Here is a 19,643-nt window from a genome sequence, read left to right as displayed (position 1 = left end):
AAGAAGTAAGTGAAGAAGCAGCAATCTAAACATAAACTAGAGAACTTATTCCCATGACCTATGTCTGAGACAGAATTGGCTCCAGGGAAGCACAGAAGTCACAGAATACCAAAAGGAGCCACAGACACTGTATTACCAGAAATCACTCCAGACAGCATATAACAAGTTTCTATATCAAAATTTACTGTATGTCAATCGCAGACATTCTTTTGAAAGTTTCTACCATATGATATTCTTCTAAAAGATAGTTTTTAAGAAAAGTTTTTTAATGTAAGATCAGGGAAATCTAAAACAGCCACGCGATGATGGTCAAACGACAAGAACATGGGTTACCCAAAAAACTGTCTTTAGAGAAACAGTTGCTGTGTTGGTGTAATGTAAGGCAAGACTAGGTGACTTTGAAAGATGATTTGTGATATTTGTCTTTGATTCAGGCACACTGCTCTTTTGTGGCTATATGATTTATATAAATCACTTTCTTCTTTAGATGAATGTAACCAGATGAGGCTTAAAGTGAACACATATTAATAGAGTCACTATAGAATGTACTATTGAACATTAGTTTGGAGGTAGGCCCTGCCGTCATGCACACACAAGGACCACTGATGTGACTGGCCTTCTGTGGTTACCCACAACCATCCTGTACTGCAAGCATCTGTGCTAAGATTTTCAAGGTTCAACTGCATGGCACACTCTGGATAAGGGCACAATTCTAGAACCATCTGTCCTCAACACAGATGTTCTCGGGAGCTATTTGAGACAATTCAGCCACTTATTTAATATTACTTTGAGCTGAAATGGGCTCATTAATTTTCACAAATTCAACTCAGGACCAAATGCAGAATAAAATCCATTAATTTATATTTTCATCATGTCTGTTTTTTTAAGCAGGCCAGGAGCACAATCCTGTTCCTACTTATAAAAAGTATTTCTTTTTCTTTTGTCTATATTTTCTTGTCATTAGCTATAAGGAAGTAAGTATGGCCTTTTAGGAATTGTTCTATCTTTATTCTTTCAGATGTCTCCGTGATCATCATAGATAGGTCTAAAGGATAGTATGTCAAATAATTTCTATTATCATAAAATAGTAGTAGCATGAAGCCATCAACATAATCATATGAGAAGCATATTTTGCATGTAACTTTTTAAATCATTGGAAAATTAAAGAATCTTGAAAATAGCAAAATTTAGTATCTGAAATTAAATTTTGGTTAAAATTTTTTCCTAATATTAACAAGATTTAGTGCTAATTTTATAACTATGCCAGTGTGTCTTATCTCTCTCCAGCTATAATCAAATATGTAAAAGAGCACAGAATGAGCTGCAAACAGAGCAACTTCAAGTCTTACAGATGATGAAAATTTCTTGCACCCCTTAAAATTAATGACAACTAGGGAAGTACAGTTGTTTCACAAAATAACCAAGAAAATGTGTTTCTATCAAGTAATGCTTTCCTAAGGAAGATAGCTGTATACTTAATTCTATAATAACAGATATATAGCTAAAAGGCTGGGTCAGTTGCCTACGCAGATAATTGAAATTATATGTTACAGTTCTTTCAAGCAGACCTATTCATCATTCATTTCACAGTAACTTACTGTGTATCTACTAACTATGGCCCAAGCACTGAGGATGGTGAACAAAAGATACATGGACATTATCTTCAAGACACAGAGTGAACAGCAAATAATCAGAGATTTATAAGTATATAAAGAGTTTGTGATTATAAACAGCAACATTGAGATGAAGAAAAATCACTCTCTGAGAGGGAATGAGAGCAACTCAGTAAAGAGTGAATTATTGCTGATTGCACGATGTTTTCTTTCACATCAAATGTGTTGCAACTGAAAAGATTCATTGTTTTCATTACTTCACATCATCCTGTTAGCACTGGAAGAAAATAAAGAAACTGAGCAAATGGATGTGTACAGTGCCTTGCAGAAAAGGACCTGTGTCTGAAAGCCAGGAAAGTAAGAACGAGGATCAGTTCAGAGTAGCAGGAGTGTTCAGCAAAGCAAGTTGCATCAATGGAGAGGAAAAGTAGGATCCAGATACAAAGACTTGAACATGAATTTTCCAGCCTTTTTCAGTGAGAGGGGAATTTTTAGGAGTTAGAATGTGTTTGTGGAGCTGATATCCCTAGAAGCCTATTTTGGTCACTATAAATAAGATGTGCGAGAAAGGAAGAAACAATGCTCATGTATTCCACGTAAGGGAATGTACAATCTGTGGTTTTGTGGGTTGCTAATATGTCTGTGGAATTAAAATGGAAAATAAATATAGAATATAGCAGAGATTAGCTTATTGCATAGTTATTTGTGTGGGGGTTTGTTTTGTGTGTGTGTGTGTGTGGTGTGCGTGCACACATGCGCACATGTGTATATTCATTGTAGGTGTGGGTATGTGATAATGTGCAAGAATTAGTTCTATTCTTTAACTATGTGGTTTCTGGGGGTTGAACTCAAGTTGTCAGGCTTGATCCAAAGTTTCATTACCCACTTAACCATCTTGCCTATCAATCCCATAAACATTTTTATGGGCTTTTGTTTTGGTTTGATTTTGTTTTACTGTGGACCGAATGCTTGCATCACCTCCCTCCCAATTTCCTTATATTAGTACTGACAAGATCGTGTTTGAAATGGAGTACTCTGAACAGTCTTTACATCATCACGACAGAGCCCCAACAATGGGATAACGCTCTTGTAAGAGGAGACAGGAAATGGTTTCCTTCCTTACTCTTCCATCTACCAGATGAAGATGCAATGTAAAGACGGAGATGTGAAAACTGCAAAGCAAGACTTCAAAGACAATAGAAGGGTTGGCATCCTGAACTCGGGTTTCCCGGACTCTAGAATAGATCTCTAGCATATGAACCACATTGGTACTCCATTACTCTAGCCATCACTAAACAGGACAGTCACTGATTACATATACAAAGCAACCCCTTAGAGAATCAAGCATAAGATTCTGAGGGGAACCCAGAATCTTGTTATGTTCAAAGCAGTGTGTGATAGTAGCGAGCCTGGGTTTGAATACAATGAGTCTGAGATGACAATTTCATATCCAATTGGAGTTTATCAGACAGATAAACCTTTCCTTCCTCAACAAAGCACAGTGAGGGGAGAGAGTTTAGGCAGGGGAGAACATGAAAAGCAGAGTGTCAAGGGAACCAAACTTTATCAGGCAAGACAGGTGCCACAGATAAGGGAAATAGAATGATATGAAATCAGCTGAATAAAGAAAGAGTATAGAGAATAATGGAGACTATGGAATGGGATCAAAAGTAACCAATATAATGAAGTACATGGGAAAAAGTTGGGGTTTGGGGTGTCGTAATGATACTGGATTACAAAGGGTGAGGCTATACTGGTCACTGATTACTAGTTACACTTCAAAAACTCTAATCAAGCCTCGCAATTGATGAGTTTGGTTAAATGTCTGAAATTCTGGGTGGAGCTATAGCATCTTTTCATTTTTAATGAGGAGACTGTAAATGGCTTCTCTCCTCCCGTGTGTATCTCCCACTTTCCACGTCAGCAAATACGAGCGATAGAAGCAAGAGAAGAATCTCCTCTCGTCCTCCATCTGCTAATGTGAGTTCTACCACACCTGAAGATGCTCAGGCTACTCGAAATGTCAGTCATAAGTAGTGAGTCCAAGGCAGGCCCCAAAGCCGCTTTTAAGAGCTGTGACCTGTATTTATTGTTTGGAATCCTATGTTTACATAGTATTAGCATATGATTGGAGGTTATTTTTAAAGATATATTAATACTATATTAATTCTTAGAGAGTGTTAAGATTCAATTCATATATCACAGGCTTTCCAAATCCTATCAGAAAAAAACTAATAATTTATAATATATGGAAATTATTATATCAGTTACATCTGGTTATATATACATATGTGTATACCTATATACATATATATCACAGTGCTCACTAAACTTAAACATGTTAAATTATGCAACTATAAATTCGAATACCTGTGGTACCCATCTGGAGGACACAAAACTGGTAACTTCTATTACAGACAAGCCAGTTTGGGAAAGTTGATTGATGAATTCAATTTTTATATCTGTAGGCACTATAACCTAAAAAAAGCCATAAACATACTGTATAAGTAAATTGTATAAGACCTATTGAAGCATAAAGTATTACTTCCTAATTGAAATAAAATACAGTATGCCTTAAGCATTCAAATAGTATCTACACACAACTATTATTTAAAATATAGAATCTACATATAATTAAAACGTTAAGAAATTCATTATGTAAAGCTAATACAAACCTACCTTTTCATTCTGCAATCCATCCCTAGGTCCAACTTCTACTATTTTCACATACTCAGGGAGTCCAGATAAGTGGGATACTTCCTGAAACGCAAGGCATGAGTGCAAGAAGAGATTACTTGAATTGCCACTCTTTTTGTAGAGCCTGGACTAAGAATATCCCTCATAGACTTGGTCCTGTAAACACTTGGTCCTCAGCTGGTTGTGCTATTTCGGGAGGTTAGGAGATGTAACCCTGCTGGAGGAAGCTGCTACCAAAGGCTGGCTTTGGGGATTTATTGTCTTGCTCTACGTTCAGTTCTCTGTCTTTGTCTCAGGTCCTGGCTCTACTCCTGGTGCTTGCTGTTGTGCATCATGGTGGAATATTAACCGTCTAAACTCTGCGATATACCTTGGTGATGGTGTTTTATTGCAGCAATAGAAAAGGTACCTAATGTAGTAGTTGGTACCAGAGAGTGGGTTGTTGCTGTGAAGAACCTGGTTTTGTAGAGGTGTCTGAGGAATGCTGGGAGTTGGGACCAGACAAGTGGGTAAATGCTGAATGCAGAGATTAAAGCACTAATCTAGTAGGAGCCTAAAAGACAGCGCTGCACATAAAGCAAACTGTAGCGGCCTGGCTCACCAGGTTTCAGAGGGAAGCAAAGACTTTAACGGCAACTGGGCTAGAGGCCATTTGTGTGATATTTTGGCAAAGAATCTGGCTGCTTTTTGCCTGTGCACTAAGAATTTAACTGAGGCTAAATTAAAAAGTAATGGGCTAACTTTTTGTCAGAGGAAATTTTAAGACACTATAACATTGAGCCCAAGCCATGATTGATACTGGTAATGTTTATGCAGGTCTACAATGAAATCAGAACAAGTGGGGCAGGAAGAAAGACAAAACGTACAGTCTGGAGAAGAAAAGCACAAGGAAGCTGAAGATTGCAGCCAAGGCATGAGCTGAAAGAGAGGCTGTAGCTGTAAAGGCGATTAGCCCGCAGAGAGAAGGCCCACTCTGCACCAGAGTAAAGGGAAAGACCTCACCCAGCTAAGCTTCCAACTGGTGTCAGAAAGCCTGGGGCCTTTTCTGAGAGCAACTGAACAGAAAGCACCGCTGCTAATGTGATTCAAGGGGGCCAGGGCCCAACCCAAGCTGGCAGCCTAACTTGGCAGTGTTGTCCACATGGCTTGGGCTTCGGAGACACAGAGAATGAAAGAACTGAAGAGGTCTTGGATTCTACCTCTGTGGTCTCAGAGAGCCACTGAGGCCAGACGGCACCTGGCAGGGGGAGTCCCTTCATGGAGGTCTTCAGAGTGGCGTATGCTTCGAGAGGCCACTACATGAAGTTGTGGAAGGAAAACCTGAGTTGCAATGAAGACCCCACAATGTTGGAGATTTCAGAACCATGGCCTGTCTCCCAAGAACAACTGCAAACAGGAGTGGACCTATCCCACTTGGTTGCAGGCAGCCAAGCCTGAGGAGCAGACCATCCAAGCTATTAGACACCAGACAAGGAGCTACAAGACTTGCCAGCTTTTGGTCTTGCTTTGGTCCAGCGTTTCCTAACTATGACCCCATTCTTCCTTCCTGTGTCATCTTGTTTGAAGAGTTTAATGTGCTTTTTATTTTAATGGGGGATTACAATGAAGACATTGCCTTGAGTTTCAGACGAAAATTTTGATTTTTCAACAGTGTTATATTTCAAAAGCGGGGACTTTAGGCATGGACTAAATGCACTTGAATTACGATACGGCCATGACCGCGGTGGTCAGCAAGTGAAAAGTCATGATTTAAGTTGGAATGCTCCCCACTGGCTCGGGTATTTGAAAACTTGTTCCCAGTTTGTGGTGACATTTAAGAAAGTTTAGATGTGACCTTTGCTGGAGAAAGCATGTCAGTGAGGACAGCTTCTGTGAATGTGTGTCCGGTTTGCTCTGTTTCCTGCATGTAATTGAGGCTATGAGCTCTCCGTTTCCTGTTCCTGACCCCATGCCTGCTTCTTGCTGCTAGGTTTCCCATCATGCTGGACTCTTCCTCCACTGGAACTGTGAGCCGGAAAACTCTTCCTTCGAATGGTTTCCTTGGCCATCATTGTTTCATCACAGCAGCAGAAGAGTAACTCATACACTAGTTTATTGTTAGCGTTAAATAATCATACTCTGCTAAATAGATTCTCACTCCACAAGGTTAAAACAGCAAGAAATCAATAGGATATAATCATGATATGCCATGTATACTATTTGCAACATTGAAATAATTCATTTATTATAACTTCATGATATCTATTGATTGAAATTCCAACAGTCAGTTTTTGAATAACTCAATTTAATCGTCATAGATCATTAAAAATCCCTGCAAACTAGTCGTAGACATTAATATCTACAGTAAAGAATTCAAAGTAAACCAGAGTGTCTGGAGGAAAGAGCATAAAAAAACACCAAAAGAGCAAATAAATTAGTCACTATGTGGCAAAAGAACTTAACACCTCCCAAAGTCAGAAGCACAAATGCTCAATAAATATAAGAAAAAACTGCCCAACAATCTTAACAACTTTAACCACAAGGAAAACTCTAATTAAAACTGCACCGCAGTTCCATCTTACCCAAGTCAGAATGGCTGTCAAGATAAAACCAAGTTTGGGCATGGATGCAGGAAAATAAGAAACATTTATCCACTATTTGGTGGTTAGTCCAGACACTATGGAAACAGTATAGTGGTTTACTAAAAGGCTAAACATATAAGTACCATATGGTCTGGCTAAACCACTCCCAAATACATACCTGAATGAATCAATGCCAACTCACAATATAAACACCTACATAGCCATGCATACATATTGTTGCTGGCAGTACTTAGAACAGCCAAGTCAGGAAATCATTCTCGGTGCCCATCGACCAATATGTGGAAAAAGAAAATGCGATCTCTTTATTTTATCCATCCATAAAGAAAAATAATGCTATTTTCAGGAAAATAGATGGAAATGTCAGCCATTGTGCTGTGCCAAATGAGTCATTTCAGAAAGATAAACATCAGTTTTCCTTGTGACTTTACTTGGGGACTGGTAAAATGATACTATGAGAAATATGGAAGCAGAGAAAGGGGAATAAGAAAGGATAATGAATAGATGAAGAGACTCCAATTCAAATATATTATATCCGTGTATAGAAACATTATAACAAAGCCAGTACATTGTACAGTTACCATGTATTGCTTTAAACATTGATTTTTGTATTTATTGAAAGATTTCAACCACAAAGGGTCAAGCTAGAAGTGACTACTACCCCCTGAATTCAAGTGGGGTTCAGTCTTTATTCACAGACAGCTGAGGCTGAGGAGGATGCTGCTTGCTCCTTTTCTCCACACATCACAGGTGTCAACCAAGGCAGCTTACTGACATTTACTCTCAAATAGGACTCAACCTGCCTTGCCTGCCCTACTATTCCTCTGCGGCTGAGACACAGAATGATTTGGATTCTGTAGTCTCTGGCTCTACAGACTTAGTATAGAAGATGTATTAGATTATTAATTATCATATTAGATAATTAGATAATAATTAATGAGAATATATTAATAAGCATATTAGAAGAACAAATTATGCTTAATTAGAGGGTTTGCATTAAATAAGAAAAAATAGGCTTTACAAAGTTTATATAAAGTTTAAATGAGATATAAGCTACATCTTTCAAACAATACAAGCATCATAACTTGGTATTTCTGAACCGGGTGTGGATAACTTATCATGTTTTCAAATGAGTTGATGAACTCAACTTAGACACTCAGGACCTACACTAAGTTTTGGGGGTTTTGTGGTTTGTTTTGCTTTTTGTAAAATACAGTGCACTCAAAGTGGCCAATTTATATGGTTTATTCTGTCCTTGGGATATCATATATATCCAAGGGAGAAGTGGCTTTTTAAAAATTATCTGAGAATTTCATATATGAGTACACTGCAACTAGATCATTTCCACCCCTTCTTCGCCTCTGTTCAACTCCTTCTACTCCCACTTCCTCTTGAATCATGACCTCTTCTGCTGTAATTATGGTTATTATACATATATATCTAGCAAATGTGCACATATACACACAACCAACTGACTCAATTAGTGTTTCCCACATGTACAAGTGTCTACAGCTGACCATTCTGATTAGTGGGCTCTTCTGTGAGGAATACTGATTCCCCTCAGCATCTACTGATTGCCTGTAGCCTTGAGAAATTTTGTTCCATCCATGTTGGCATGTTGATTGGTATAGTTATTGCAGGTCTTGTATAGATGATCATAATGTTGAGATTTCAAGGATGCAACATCCTTGTCATGTCCAGAACATAGTATAGCATAGTATTCATCTAATATTAAGTCTTTAACAATTTTAATGCTCCTTCTTCAATGTCATTTGAGCTTTAAGTGTAGGGGTTGTGTTAGAGATATCCCATTTGGGGTTGGGCATGATGGTCACTGTCCTCTGCCTTTTGACTAGACATGAATCTCTGTAATGGTCTCTGCATTCTGCAAAAGGAAGCATCTTTTATGAGGGCTGTATTGCCTATCTACATCTTATATGTGAGCTGTACTACCCGTGGGAATGAGTATAAGAACTGAGAATGTAGCTAGAGCTTAGAGCTTTTGGGAAAGTGACCAGAGCAGGTTCTCCTCTAGGGTCCATGACCTCTTCAGTCAGTGGTTCTTGGTTAGGTTTACAGTAGCATGAATAAGTTTCCTCCTATTGAGCAGGCCTTAGATTCAATTAAACATCTTTGGTTAGCCCAGGATATAAATGCCACTTTACACCATTGGGACTATCTTTCCAAGCAGTTAAAGTGACTATTTTTGATGCAAGCCCCAGTGTGGTGTGGGTGTGGGTGGTGTGTGTGTGTGTGTGTGTGTGTGTGTGTGTGTGTGTGTGTAACAAGGAAAGAACTTCACTGTCTTATTTGCATCCAAAGTTGTGACTGGCTTGCTTAGTGTTCTGTGTTAATTTCCTATAAGAATCCAGATGATCCCTGACACAATTCTAACAGATCATTTTTGACAATTTTTGTGAAACTAAAATTCATTAACAAAAAAATATCAAAGGAGGAAGAGAATTCTCATTTCTACATCTTCTCTGTTTGTGAGGCACAGGATTATCTTGGGAAGGTGTGGGGGCTGAGAGGGTAGCAGAAGATCCTTAGTTGTTCTGGATAACAACACTGAAATCATGCCTAATGATGGAGTGGTTATAATTTGATGAAGAAGAGGTATGGCATGAGCGGAAGGAGTAAGAGGAGACACTCCCTTCTTTTTATGAACTCTCTTCCTCAAATGGAAGAAATGAGACCAGAACTAAATCAAAACCAGGCGACTGTAAATGTGATCTCATTATCATTGTTTCCACTGCCTTTTCGCCATGGATTATCTTCCAGCATACATGGACACAGAGTGCTGCTTTATGAAAGGGACTGTTTACACAACAAAGGAACACGGTGTTTTGAAGGTGACAATTATATGCTTGTACAATTAAAAGCTTGGTCTTATTCTTTGCATCAGTGTGATTTGGGTGCCATTATTCACCAGCTGATGAAGAAAAGCAAATAATGACCATTGAATTCTAAATACTTGTAAATTTAAGTCAATTATATTATGAGGTTTTGTCTATATATTTATAAAGCTTCTTAGAAATTCAATACATAGGGAGATTTCTAGGGAGAGACTAAAGATTGCCAAAAGAGGGCTTTTATACATATTAAAACTGAAAAATGAATGAGACATTGGAGAGCACAAGTGTATGTCTGCACAGGAAGTAGGTTTCCTTCCTGGAACCTCACTTGAAGAGCCTCAAAATTCCATGATATGTAGTGAGAATTATCTATATTTTTCCAATACCATCTGTTAGACCAACATTATTGAAAAGATCAGCTTAAGAAAGACCTTACTTCCTAAACATGTTAGCATGCAAGACACCCATGAAAATTCCTTTCCCAGTGTTTACTAATACCAACAATAAGTTAACTTCCCCAACTACATCTTTCAGCATCTGACATTCTGTTTAAGATCTACTTGGAAACTCTTCGGATAGAAGTATAGTAATTTCATCTCTATAACCTAATAACACTTTATAAATCTCTATTTTAAAATATATATGTGCTAGTCCTTCTTTGCTTACCTGTGCAGAATTGACATATTAACAATTAATCTGATTTTTTAAAAAAATATGAAGATGTTGGTCAATTAAGTCATTCCTAAAATTTGGAAAATTAAAATTATCCATTCATTTAGCCAACACATGAACCAACATTTTTATAGTTGTTCTTTAGATGTAAAGAAGCATACAAACAAAGCTCTCTGACTATAACTTACCACAGCACGTGGCAAAGGCTCTGCATGCTGTGCTAGGGCAAGGGCTGTGGTGTATTCTTCTCATACATGGAACATGTGAGAGTCAAAAAATGATTAATAAGTAACAATGAATGGAGATTTTAAAACGTTACTTTATAGAAGTGAGCAACATTGTCCTTAAAAGAATCTACAATATATCCCATTTAATGTGGAGAACAGTGTCTGACAGTACTGAAACACAAAAGATGTGGGAGCCAGCATGAGCAGTTCAAGAGACTGCCCATGCCCACATTTGGCAACAGAACCTTTGGCAGCAAAGGTTCACTTTCATAAAGAAACATTAGGCTAAATTTGCATGTTGCTTTAGTTTTCCAAGGAAGTTTCCTATCTACTTTTCACATATGAAGCTACACTATTAGTTAAGTAGAACTGGAAAAGTTTGGATGACATGGGTTTAATTTGCTAATATCCCTGACTCCCACCCTAATTTTCTTTAAGATGAGATCAAACATATCACCAGCTATTGAGCTTTGGTTGAAAAATAAAATAAATCACATTCATGTATAACATTCGTGAGCTACTTGACCCACGTTTTCACACATAAAATTAAGTGGAAGTCTTATACTGATGGTATTTCTCTGCAATGTTTAGTGTATGGATGTGCATGTGAATAGCATATGTGTTTTCTATTAGCAATAAATGGCAGCTTTTTGAAGTCAATTCCCTTCATGGTAATATATAAGATTCTTTAGTATCTGCCATTTAAGTATTCATATTTTACCTATGAAACACCATCCATTTTAGGCAGATTGTGTGTGTGTTCCACTCATTTCATTCCTTCTTTATTGTTGTTGTTTATTTTCTTGCTTTCGCATCCTGATCTGTTTTGCTCCCTCCCATCTTCCAAGTTCTTCCTCTACACCCTCCACTGCCCCCCTTCTACATCCACTCCTCCTCCACTGTTTCTCTTCAGACACAGGCTGACCATGTATCTGGATGGATATCAGCCAACCATGGTATCCCAAGTTACAGTGAGTCTAGGCACCTCTTGTTCTATTAAGGATGGATGTAGACAGAAGTTTCTGTCCCTTCTGGTCCCACAGCAGTTCAGTCCCAAGGAAACACACAGAGGCTTATATTAATTACAACCTGTTTGGCCTATAGCTCAGGTTTATTACTAACTAGCTTTTACAACATAAATTCACCCCATAATTCTTGTATGTGTTTAGCCAAGTGGCTTGATACCTTTTTTCAGTGAGGCATTCTCATCTTGCTTCCTCTGCATCTGATTGGTGACTGCATTTCTGCCTTTCCTCTTCCCAGAATTCTCCTAGTCTGCTTGCCCCACCTATACTACCTGCTTGGCTACTGGCCAATCAGTATGGGTGACAAATGATTACAGTGTACAAGAGCATTCTCCCACAGCACTGAATGAGGCAATCTTAAAAATAGTATGTTATTAATTCTTTGAAAATGTCAGACAATGTATTTGGTCATATTCACATGCCTCTAGGTTATCCCATAATAACCCTCACCTTGCTACCTACCTGTCTCTGAATTAGTCTCCCTCCTCCCAATGGAGTCCAGTTTGAGTAATCTTTGTGTAAGTAAAGTCTTCCCAGATCATGGAATATCCAGTTTCATAACATGCATCCTTAGAGAGAACAACTATAATAGGCAAATCAAATGTCGTCACTATATACATGTAAAAAAATCTGGACCTAAAAAATAGATTTTCTGGTGATTGTGTCTACTTCCAATATCCAGGAGGATTACTATATCTTTTTTTGGGAGTTCACCTTCTTATTATCTTCTCAAGGATCCCAAATTTATAGGCTCGGTGTCCTTTAATTATGGCTAGAAACCGATTATGAGTGAGTACATCCCATGTTCATCTTTTTGGGTCTGGGTTACCTCACTCAGAATAGTGTTTTCTATTTCCATCCATTTGCCTGCAAAATTCAAGATGTCATTGTTTTTTACCGCTGAGTAGTATTCTAGCATGTATATATTCCACAGTTTCTTCATCCATTCTTCCACTGAAGGGCATCTAGGTTGTTTCCAGGATCTGGCTATTACAAATAATGCTGCTATGAACATAGATGAGCATATGCTTTTGTTGTATGATTGGGCATCTCTTGGGTAGATTCCCAATAGTGGAATTGCTGGGTCCTGGGGTAGGGTTGGGCAAGACTGGGCCAAGGGAAGATGGGGAGAGAAAAGTGTGAAGGGAAGAACGGGGGGAGCTCGGAGGAATGGGGTGCTTGGGATATAGGAAGGGTGGATATGGGAGCAGGGAAGCATATATCCTAATTTAAAGAGCTACCTGAGGGTTGTCAAGAGACTTGACCCTAGAGGGGTTCCCAGGTTTCCAGGGAGATGCCCCCAGTTAGTTCCTTGGGCAGCTGAGGAGAGGGAGCCTGAAAAGGCCAGTTCCTATAGCCATACTGATTAATTTCTTGCATATCACCATAGAACCTCCACCTGACGATAGATGAAGAAAATGACAGAGCCCCACATTGGAACACCGGACTGAGCTCCCAAGGTCCTGATGAGGAGCAGAAGGAGAGAGAACATGAGAAAGAAAGTCAGGACCGTGAGGGAACCTCCAGCTGGCGACAGATGGGGAAGGTGACTGAGCCCCACATTGGAGCACTGGACTGAGCTCCCAAGGTCCTGATGAGGAGCAGAAGGAGCGAGATCATGAGGGAGAAAGTCAGGAACAAGAGGGGTGCGTTCACTCATGGAGACGGTGGGACAGAACTAATGGGAGATCACCAACTCCAGTTGGAATGGGACTGATGGATCATGCGACCAAACCCGTCTCTCTGAATGTGGCCAACAGCGGGGGCTGACTGAGAAGCAAAGGACAATGGCTCTGGGCTCTGATTCTTCTGCATGGACGGGCTCTGTGGGAGCCTTCTCAGCTTGGTCGATCACCTTCCTGGACCAGGGGGGAGTTGGGAGGACCCTGGTCTTAGCATAGAATGGGGAACCCTGATGGCTCCTTGGCCTTGAGAGGGAGGGAGGGGAGGTATGGGTGGAGGGGATGGGATGGAAGGGGGAGAAGGAGGGGAGGGAAGGGGGAGGAGGAGGGGAGGGAGGGGGGAGGAGGAGGGAAGGAGATGGAAATTTTTAAATATAAAAAAAATAAACCATGAGAAAAAAAAATAGATTTTCTTTTGAAATTAAATTGGACCTCTTAAGGGGACATTAGAGATCAACTTTCAAAAAATCTGTTATTTTTATCTCATCTGAATTATGTGCGTGGTGCATTTTGTGGTAATGTTAAACTCTCCACATTCTTTTTTATTATCAAATATTAATTTCCCTTTTCACCCAGAATAATCAGAAATATATAAACCATTATCATTGGCAATAATGTAGCTATCTATATCTATATGAACCTGTATTCCCCCAAATAATCCAAAGACAATTTTATTTCTCAGGCGCTTTCACAGAAGGAAAGGTTGACTTAGCAAAGCTGAGATTTGAAAAGTTTTTCTTCAGAAAATCCATGTACCCAGGCTAGTTTGAAGCTAATTTTTGGCAACCTAATAAAAGTGACTCTGTAACCAAAGAAATAACCTAACTCTCAATGGAAAATATTTCCATAATTTGTTAGCTCAGAATATTAGCAAGGATCCCCATGTATGTCTAAGAATTTGTAGACAACCAGTGGAAAAAAGAAGCCTTTAGCTATAGTTTAAATGGAGATTTGAAAAGAGGTTTAAAAGTGTGAATTCTTCTCTATTTGTATAGTTATAGAAAAGCATAAGAGCATTAAGCAATTATCACTTCTCACATACACCACAAATGAATAATTTAAAATCATTTGAAATTATTTATTAATTTAAAAATACAAATCTCAAGACCACTACATGGCTCTTTGGGTAAAAGAGCTTGCTGCCAAGTCTGAGGACCAAAGTTGATACCCTGAAATTCACATAGAGATAGAAGCACCAACTCCACAAAGTTGTACTCTGACCTCCATATATAAGCTGTAGTATGCATGTTCACAAACATATATACACATATGAAGGCACACAATAATATTTTTAAAATGTGACTTAAACAATAAACATGTGGATGTATTTCTACTCATCATTTTGTTATTTCTTCAATATGAAAATACAACTGCAGCATGTACAAGTCAAGTCATCAGGAGTATAAGGAGAGGATATATAAACATATGTGAATGTATACAACATATATGAACATATGCAACATATATAAAATCATATGAAAACTTCCAAAAACAAAGACATTGAAAAATAACAGGAATAAAAATGAATGGAACTATATATAAGAAAAAATGTAAGGAGCTAAAAACAGCAATTTTAATGAAAAAATTAAACATCCCACAAAAGCTTGAAAAATTAAAAGGAAGAATGTTAATGCACTTATAGAACCAAGGTTGTATACATAACTCTGCTTTTTTAAATGTCAGCTTTTACATTTTTAGTCTCAAGGAAAAACAATTCTTGCAGTCATGGTAACTTAATAACCAAACTATAAGAAACCAGGCAATGTGATCTCTAGACTTTTTTATCACTATTATCACTTGGTATTATAGACCAAGATAGAAATGAAATGCTAATCAAAACCCAAAAGGAATTTTTGACTGGCAGTAATGTATGTGTGAAATTTTTTGTCTCCCTGGTATTATTCCTAATAAAACCTCTCTGGCTCACACTCTGCCACCTTTCTAATGTCACTCCCAATTTTATTTTGAAACCCATTAAAACTGCTTTTGTAATTTCAAGCACAAAATATTAATTGATTGAATTATTCAATTCATTATTTTAAAATGGTGTTATTTTGACAAAAATACATTTCTTCATCAAGCTTCAGTTATACTATATCTTTTGTATAACAATGACAACTTGGGGAATCAAACCAAAGATGTATTGTGACCTTCTAACTTCATAATACTGTTTCTGATGTATAATTGAACTAGTCAGCCATCTACAGGATCTGTTTAAACTTGGGAAAAAGTGTCTCAGATTTTAATGAAACCCATCAAAATACTTGCATGTAATGTTTAATTCTGATAGCTAATATCGGTTAAGATACATGCTCATTTTCAGGACTACAGATATGCATAAACATACTTAGAAAATAACAAATCAGGGCATGGTAGTCTAGTCTACATGATACATAAGCGGTTGGGAGTTTGTTACAGAGGACTGCCGGCTGTGAAACAATGTGTTGACAGACATGCTACCACTTTTCACTGAGACCAACAAATAATAAATGTGCTGAGAAAGATATTACGGAAACACTTGATTCACAATGGCCTCAGAAAATTACAGTATCTGAGAATAAGCTTAATGACAGATGTGAAAGACATCTACAATGAAAGGTTTAAATCTCTGAATAAAAAAAAAGACAGAGGAAAATGGACAGACCTCCCATGCCATGAACTGGTAGAGCTCATATTATGAAAATGAGCATTCAATCAAAAGTCATTTAATGTAATCTCTATCAAAATTCCCATGACATTCTTCACAGAAATTTTCAAAAACAAAAAGAACATCCTGAGATTCATATGGAAGTCCCTTAAAATCCTAGATAGACAAAACAAAGCCGAGCAAAAAGAAAAACAATGGAACCATTACAACACCACAAATTGGGTCTCTTAATACTGATTAGACATCTAGTGAACCCACAACCTGATGCCACAACTTGGCCAAAGAAAATTTCTTTGGGTACAAAAGTAATATTAAGGGAATAAGCACCATGTTTAAACATATCTAAAGTAAAGCATTAGCCATAAAAGCATCTGATTCTAATAATACTATTGAAGCAAACCCTAGAGATGTCTTGAAAATAATATAATAGTTAGCTATGCAGTGCAGTAATTACAAGGTATAGATAAATACCTTTCACATCATAAGCTATTGTACAAATGCTAACAACACTTCTTTTAATTGTTCTTTCTCTCCCATCTTGGCTTATAATAGGAATAACAGAATTCAGGAGAATGGAGCAGGACAATTTTAAGTTTTAAGACCAATGGGAGCAAATTAACAAAATTCTATTTCAAAACCAAAGAAGAAAAAGAAACAAAAAGAAAAAAAGTTTTAAAAAGGGTTATGAGTGTTACCTCAGTATTGAAATCCTATGAAGAGGACCTTGTGTTCAATCTCCAGGCTGTACCATAGGGAAAAAAAAAAATCAAAGGAGGTGATATTGGTAATTGGTCCAAAATTCACTGCCAAGATTTATTGAGGTCATGGCTCTAAAGTGTGCAGCCTGGTGCTTAGTAAAGAGTTAACATATGATGTAGGTTGTTTCTAGTCTTTAATAAAAATAACTTTAAGATGAGATGTTTTTAAATTTTAATATCTTTACGGAAAAGTTAACATAATGATTTCATTGTTCACTGTAAAATATACTTATTGATTTAAACATTTCTAAGAAGATGAATTGCTGATAGTAAAGGTAGACTACCTTAAATAGAGTTCTTAACCATAGTCAAAATAAGTTATGGAAATTATTCAAGATCTTTTGGTAAATAGCTCAAAACCTTTGGAGATATTATCCCATCTGCAACTTGCCAACACTTTAATTAACCTTCAGTGCTGACCCCATTCAACTCCACCCATCCTGTTCCACTGGGCCATGCCAACCTCAATCTGAGCCTCTGAGCAGCAACAGAGGGGTACTCACTTCAGCAGGAGAAAAAAATGAGACCTCGGGTTCAAAGTCTGGCTGAATAATGCCACATATGAACACAAGGCCAGTTACTGACTAGCTGGAAATGTTTTATGGAAAAATGCTAATTTAAAAGGCACATTAAGCATATTAACAATCATGACTGGCACCAAACGCTCAGAGGCAAGAGCTCCTCAAGGAGCGCTACAAATAATAATGTTGGTTGTAGTTTCTCCTAACTCCATAGATCTTTTAGCTTGAAAGCATAGTTTTAAGTACAGATGTAAGAGATTGGTTGTTTTTTTTCTGCGGTTTTGTATACATATTGCGGTCTTTTTCTTTTTTTATTAATTAAACTTGTATTTATTTTCCATCCCGACTGCAGTTTCCCCTCCTTTCTCTCCTCCCATTCTGTCCCCTACCTCCCCTCTGCACCCCTAGTATGTATTCTTCCTATGTCAACAAAGCATGGCATTTCAGGTTGAAGTAGGACTAAGCTCCTCCCTCTGTAGGTGCCCCAACATGCTCTGGAGGTCCGAGTACAACCTCAGGTGTCTGTCTTCACCTTCCACCCTTTGTGAGACAGGCCCTTTTCTTTGGCTTCTGCTGTGCCTACCAGGCTAGCTGGCCTATGAGCGTCCAGAGATTCCCGTGTCTCTGCCTGCCATCTTGACCCAAGGATTGCAGCCACGCACTATAACTCCCGTGTTTGTGCTGTCTTAGAGGAGTGGAAGTCAAGTCCTCACACCTGCACAGCAAGCCCTTCGCCTACTGCTCTAGCTCTCCAATCAAAAATTTCACTTTTTAAAATGCAGAGTCTCTTATGCTAAGGAGGTTTTAGGTGAATAGACATTCAAGTGACTTACGGAAGTTTTAACTTGACCCCCAGGTTGGGCACAAGGGACTCCATCAAACCTTCATGCAACCCAGTTAGTCATTGTGTCATTGTTATTGGGGTGAGACACTCAGTCTAATTGCACTATGAGTACTGTAACAAAAAAGTTTGTTGACCTCAAAATCGATTAGAACCTTCAGAAATCACATCACATGGAATTCTCCTATTTTAAGAGCCATAAAATACACTGTGAACAGTCAAGCAGTGAAGAAGACTCAGCGAGTTTGAGGAAGTGACGTCAATACATATGGCCCCATTAGGCACAAGGTTCATCAGTCATCGCATTTGCTCAGGCCTAAGGGCTTTGACCTGTTCCCCTAAAGCTCACCCCGTCTTTGCAAGCACATTTTTTAAACTGTCCGAGTCTGCATGTGGACTCATCACTGGCTGGTTCTCTCTTTCACTGGCATTCCACATAGGGGTTATTTGTAAATCATGCTTTTGTTTTCTTGGAAATGATGTCTTGCCTGTGTTATTTCTAGACAATGAGTAGGATCTTAGCTTCCACTCTTTTTTTTTTTTCAAAGTGTTGAACATTTTATTTTAGCTTCAGGTGGCACAGGTTAACTTCATGACTGTTCAGAACCAAGTTCACAGGCAGAGCCCCACAGAAGGAGGAAAAAGGAACTAGGAAGAAGTGCCCCAAGAACACGTTACCTGAGACACACTTCCTCAGATTAGGCCCTGCCTCCTACTTATCCCTTCCTCCTTCAAATATTGTCACATTATGAAGTGAATGAATTAATACATTGATCATGTTTGATCCTTCAGGATCCACTCGGATCTAAAAAGTCTGTCAGCTGGTAACCATAGCTTCCACTCCTGCCAGCTCTCCTCTGAGGTATCCAGCAGCCTTACCACCACTTCAGAAAGAACAGAAACCCGTTCACATCTCATCCCTTGTCAACACCTTCTATCACTTCCCTTGTAAATAAATTCCTGTCTTTTCCATAGCTATGAACATGCCCCATGATCTTAGCCTCTCCCACTTGCTCTTCACCTCAGTTCCATGACACTGAGTTCTCTGCCGTCTCTTGAACACTTGTACTTTACCCTAATCAACCACCCTTCCCCTATTTATCTGTGGTTCACTTCCTCATTTCCAAAATCTTTTCACAAAATAATATGGAAATGAGTAATATACAACAAAGAAACTCCTTTCTATCCCTGGCATCCTTAATCTTTATCATTGTTGTGTAACTTTCCTACAGAAACACAAACAGGTTTCTATGTGCCGTAAACACAGTGCTTAGATAAACGCAATGACTCCAGAGAAGACTAGTTTAGTGAACTGCTGGGTTAATTTAGATAACTTACAGAGGAACAAAGAGGACCATGAACTCAGATTTAACTCCAGGCATCTGCATCACTGAAAAGCCAGCCCCAGTGAGGGAAATGACTCACAAAAGCTGCATCCCTGGAGTCCCCTGTCCAACTTGCAGAGTAGCCCTGGCTGATGGAGAATCTCCCCTCCTGGACATAGTTACCATCAGCAGGAGGTAAAA

General features: G+C 38.5%; 1 protein-coding gene across 1 annotated transcript in view; it reads right to left on the bottom strand.

Annotated features, from left to right (window-relative positions):
* The window catches only part of Hmgcll1 (3-hydroxymethyl-3-methylglutaryl-CoA lyase like 1), a 122,064-nt gene that overhangs the window by 76,748 nt on the left and 25,673 nt on the right, over nt 1–19,643 (bottom strand). The window contains exons 2-3 of the mRNA XM_038323767.1: nt 4,293–4,373; nt 3,984–4,091 (exon numbers count right to left, since the gene is read on the bottom strand). Of these exons, the coding sequence (XP_038179695.1) occupies nt 3,984–4,091; nt 4,293–4,373 (189 nt within the window). The remainder of the gene's footprint in view (nt 1–3,983; nt 4,092–4,292; nt 4,374–19,643) is intronic.

The sequence above is a fragment of the Arvicola amphibius genome, chromosome 3 (assembly GCF_903992535.2).
Source record: "Arvicola amphibius chromosome 3, mArvAmp1.2, whole genome shotgun sequence".
NCBI lineage: Eukaryota > Metazoa > Chordata > Mammalia > Rodentia > Cricetidae > Arvicola > Arvicola amphibius.
Note: the sequence above shows the minus strand (reverse complement) of the source record. Positions and strands in the feature narration are given on the sequence as shown.